The sequence below is a fragment of the Hevea brasiliensis genome, chromosome 2 (genome assembly GCF_030052815.1).
Source record: "Hevea brasiliensis isolate MT/VB/25A 57/8 chromosome 2, ASM3005281v1, whole genome shotgun sequence".
Taxonomy (NCBI): domain Eukaryota; kingdom Viridiplantae; phylum Streptophyta; class Magnoliopsida; order Malpighiales; family Euphorbiaceae; genus Hevea; species Hevea brasiliensis.
This window is the reverse complement of record NC_079494.1, coordinates 119,842,551-119,847,833: the sequence shown is the minus strand read 5'-3', so window position 1 is coordinate 119,847,833 and position 5,283 is coordinate 119,842,551. Positions and strand designations below refer to the sequence as shown.

Here is a 5,283-nt window from a genome sequence, read left to right as displayed (position 1 = left end):
CAATTCAGTGTTATATATACCGCAATAGCATTGTATGTTATAAGAATATGCAGCAGCCCAGAAGCCCCAATAACTCTTGGCTATAAAATACTGCTGGTGAACAAGAAAGCGTTCATGAGGGTAATGACAATTCACAAAACACCTAGAAACAAACCTGTGTAATTCTAATACATGGATTACAATTTCCAAAACATTTTCTGAAATGTCATCTGCCTGCACGTCCTATAATTGAAACAAAGTTTGCCAGAATATCAATTCTCATAGGAGTCGATAAATTAGTATCATTATTTTCCCAAAGACTACCATCTGATATACAATGCTCATACAAGTGCACCAACAAAAATTTCGATGTCAATCTACTAAACATCAAGAACCATAACATCATGCAACAAAGCAGAAACCAGATTCTACATCCATATCCAATCATTAAGCAGAGGCAATATAAACTTTAAATCCATTGCACCATTTAAAACAAATCAATTCATGAATCAATAACTCAATTCATAATTCAATTAACTCAAAATTCATATATCTTGAGGCTTAAGCAAATAATGTTCAAAAAAAAAAAATTCCCAGACACTACTTTTATGAAATAGGAGTATTTATACCAACACCTGAATAGCCAAAAGATCCAAAATGAAACTATTGTTGAACTACTAAGACTAAGACCAACATAGGACTTTGGCAAACTTAAAAGAGCTCCTAATCAAACAAGCTGAATCCCATGTCGTCATCACTCTCCTCCTCAGGTTCTTCCTGTAAAATTTAATCCAACAAATCACATCCAATTATAAAACTCAAACGAACAAAAATAACTCCAAACAAAATATTGACCCAATGAAATCAAAACCATGAAATGATATTATTCACCTTCTTCTTCTCTTCGGCTGCAGGAGCTGCAGCTGCAGCCGCACCACCACCACCAGCAGCAGGGGCTGCAGCGGCGACTGGAGCACCACCACCACCAGAGCCAACATTCAAGATGAGATCATCAACATTACGCTTCTCCAATAGCTTGGCAAACAAGCTTGGCCAGTAAGATTCGACTGTTATATTGGCTGCTTTGACCAACAGTGCGATTTTCTCTGCCTTTTAATAAAAGTTAAAGGGAAAAAAAAAAATCCACCAACATAATATAATATATTTATCCCAGAGGAAAATTGTTAACTTCACTGTCAATGTGTTAAATGAGATGCAAACAACCCTATTGGTTAACTCTAGTTTCTCAGCAACCAAACAACCAAATAACCACCCAATAGCCAATGGTATACCCAAAGGAAAGAGAGAAAAGGAATACACAACTCCCCAATACAAATTCAGATTCAAACCATATAGGTCAAAATATGAATCAAACTAAATAATTGAAGCCGAAGGGAAAAAAAGTCAATGCTGAATCTTAGAATCACTAGACCTAACTTATAAAAAAGTTAGACTTAATTGAATAGCCTAGGGTTTCAAGGATACAGTGACGGGAATACCATCATCATGGAGAATCAAAGCAGCGTAAGTGCAAGCAACCTCTCCAACCGACATCGTTTTATCTGCATCGCAACCCACCAATATAAAAAAAAAATTCAGCAAATACCGATTCCTAAACGATGATAGCAATAACATTTGCTAAGTGATAAAGAGTGCAATTACTCGCCAGCAATGAAGAAAGCTCGAAAATTTTGAGAAATTTTCCGTGAAACTAATTTAAGGAGGGTAGATAGTAATTAAAAGACAAAGAAGTTGAGTCACCTTATGAGATCTGCGAGGGGGAAATTTCTAGTGTCCTCGGCTGCGTAACTGCAAAGGTCCAATCTAGGGTTTGAGAGGAACAACAGCCAAGAAGGATTTTAAATAATAATGGCAACAGATGCGCGCCCATTAAAAATACTATACCGTCCGACCCGAATCCGATCCGTATTCAAACCCTATTAATTTCCGCATTATCATCATCCGAAAAATATTTAAACTCATATAACATTAAATCTCCACGTAAAAATATTTTTATTAATAATTTATATTTTTAAATTTTTATAAAATATTTAAATACTGTTTATTTAAAGTATAATATATATTATAAAAATATATATTTTTATATTTAATTATTATTTAAATAAATAAATTTTAATAACAAATACCTAACTCATAAAAATCATGTCTAAAAAAGAAAATTATATATTTATAATTCATCCTGAATTTTTTTTAAATAATTATTTTATGTGTAAATTTTGATATTTTAATGTATTAAATATTATAGTATTTAATTTCAATTTTTTAAGTTTTTAAAATCGAGTTTTATTTTTCAAGATAATTAATTTAATAATTTTAAAAAATTAATTTAAAGATCACGTGACAGTTTGAAAATATTTTTAAACTCTATAAATTTTTCTAAGTTGTCTGTAATTTTTTCAAAATTTTTGAGCATCGTTTTGGATCTCAGAGCAGAGCAAAAATCGAATTTTGGATGTCATGAATTAAAACGGCCGAATCAAATTAAACCAGATCAGACTGTTCGAATTGGACTAACTCCTCTTTCTTTCCCTTCCCTCATTCGTGTGTCTGCCCTCCCCTCCTTCTCTCTTTATTTTCTCTCTCCTCCCTGTTCCCCACCGCGGCCACCACCTCTCCCTCCTTCCTCCCTTTTCAATGCACCACCGACACGCCTTCCCTACCACCGCCGCCTGCTTTTTCGACCAGAATTGCTGCCTAAAAATGCCCCCCTTCCACACGTGTTGTTTCACCTTCTCTCGCTATTTCTTACAATTCCGACCACCAATCGGACAGGGCCTTGTCCCCATTGTATTATACTCCTTGAGAGTTTTTCATAGATAACAATTTTATTAATTTTTATTGAGCGATTTGTGCAAATCAAGTTCAAAAAGTTTTAGCCCTTTTCGATTTTGGACTAAATTTCTCCCAAACCGTAGACCCCATTAAAATTTTGAGACCATCAACGCGTTCTACTTGTTGAGAGCTTTGCAACAATACTAATTTGAAATTTTTCCGACACCAAAAATTCGATGGAACCCACAAACTTACCAGTAATTTTTTGGATTTTTAATGAATCTTTTTAATTAAATAAAAATTATATTCTAACTCCTGGCATTGTGAACTTCGCGTAGGTATTCTCATTTTGAAGAAATTTCACTAGTGACCGAGACTACAATTTTGGAGCAAACACGCAGGTTGTTGGATCCACTGATGTGCTATGAAATAGCATTCGTAAGTGTACGAGTTACTGTAGTATATAATTAAAAATATCGTTCCCACAGATAATTATTCTTAAATTGCAATTAAAGAAATAAGCCAATTAGAATGACAAAATTTAAATATATTGGAATGAAATTTAAAAATAAAATTGATATTTGAGGTATTTAAGCTAAATCAAATAATTAAATTAAACTAATTAAACTAGATTGCCAATATTTAAATTGAAATTGCAAATTACAGGTTTGTGATGATTTAAATCTAACTTCAACAAAAATTAAAGTGATTCTAGAGATAGGATTTTTCAATATTACTTACATGCGGTTTATTCCTAATTTAGCCAAACACATGATATTTGTAATTTTTGAAGGAAATCAATTCTTAGTTCTTTGAAACCATTCTCAAGCATTTCAAAGTTGGTTTTCATCAAATCAAACCCTGTTTTCATAATATTTCAAACCTAATAAAAACTCATTTAAAACTCTAATTGATTTTTGAACTCCTCTTAATCTTCTTAGTTTATTTCCAATACTAAGAAAACTAAGTATATTGCAAGATTATTTATCTTAAACATTCACTTTTTAGTTATTCTATAAAGGATTAAGACTTAACTTAATAAGGGTCCTTTCATTAAGCAAGATAATAAGCTCATAAGCAATAAATAAAAAATGTAGCGAATCTCATTAAAATAACTAAATCAGTTCAAAATCCACATTACAAGGCAATATTCACATACCCATCTCTAGAATCTCAAAGTCGTACTCACAAATCATCATTTCAAGACAAATACCAACTAGAGAAATGAAGAAGAAATGAAAAATCTAAACTAAGGGAAAGAAAAACTCGGCGAAAATGGTAAAGAATCTGCTGCTAGAACGTTGGGGAAAATGTCCTTTTCTGCTGCTGCAAACACGATCCAAGGATGCCCTTCTCTCTCCTCTCCTCTCTAGCAAATAGTCCCTCTTTTCTCCTTAGGGTAAGAAAGAGAAAAAGATGCTTTTATATCTCTCATGGGTCTGCCCTAAAAATGAGTTAAAAGACAGAAGATTCTAGAGAAAAAATGAAGTATTAGGTCAGATGAGAGAAAGTGCCATGTCAGCATTTTCATTAAAACAATACAAGCTGAATTAGGTTGTGTTGCGCTTGTGTTACAGGTTGTGCAACTTTCTATTTCTTTAAAACTCAACTTAAAATTTTTCTCTTTAAAACTTTACAATTCAACCCAAATTTCTTTCAAATGGCTACTCTAATTAAAACATCACCAAAATTTTACATATTTTAACCTATAAAATAAATAAATTCCATAAATTAGACTAGTAAGTGTAAAAGGGTAAAACTAGCTAAATAAATGCTAATATCTACTATAAAAGCTATAAATAAGGATAAATTAATTGCAAAAATTATGCCTAAATAATGATATCAAATGCATGCATAATCCACTTCAGAAGTGGGTCAATATTACAGTGTTTCCTATCATTTTCAGACCCCTCAGACGCGTTCTAAGTGTAAAAATTGGTATAGATAAACCCGAACTCCAAACGCTCCTTTTTATCTAAGGTTGAGTTTAGAATAAAAATTAATAAAATATTTGTGAGTAGCTGTAAAATTATTATTCAAATTGCATTAGTATAATAGCAATGTTAAGGACTGCGGGGCATGATTATAAAATTTTTAGGGTTAGTTTGGATAGTTTTGCAAAATATTAGTTTTAAAATTAATAGTTGAATAATATGAATATCTGAGATTTGGTTGTTTGGGTAGGCTTAGGAGGGGCATTATGTTGTTGTGTGTTATAAGCTTCAGGCCTTTAGATTAGGAAGTGTTATTTGAGTTGTTTTGCAGGTTGGATAAGTCATAGGTACAGAGAAAATTCTATCAAATTTTCGGCATAAAATTTAGGGTGTCTTTAATTCTTTAAGTTCTTTGTTTTGTTTTATTATTGATAATTCATGAATGTAATTATTTAAGTGATCCGAGCCAACATTCCTCTTCTTTTCAGTAGTCCTAGTGACTTTTGGGATAATCAGTGAGTTGTTATTGATTTTAATTGTAATTTCAATATTATTAATTTATATTCAAGATGTGCTC

At 32.0% G+C, this 5,283-nt stretch overlaps 1 protein-coding gene across 1 annotated transcript; it reads right to left on the bottom strand.

Moving 5' to 3' along the window:
• Window positions 1-480: 480 nt before the first annotated feature.
• On the bottom strand, window positions 481-1,879 carry LOC110661666 (60S acidic ribosomal protein P1). The gene is made up of 4 exons (XM_021820348.2): window positions 1,741-1,879; window positions 1,465-1,541; window positions 871-1,089; window positions 481-756 (listed from the first exon to the last, which is right to left on the bottom strand). Exons 2-4 carry the CDS (start codon window positions 1,531-1,533, stop codon window positions 703-705), a joined length of 342 nt encoding a protein of 113 aa, XP_021676040.2. The 5' UTR covers window positions 1,534-1,541; window positions 1,741-1,879; the 3' UTR covers window positions 481-702.
• Between the last annotated feature and the right edge of the window lie 3,404 nt (window positions 1,880-5,283).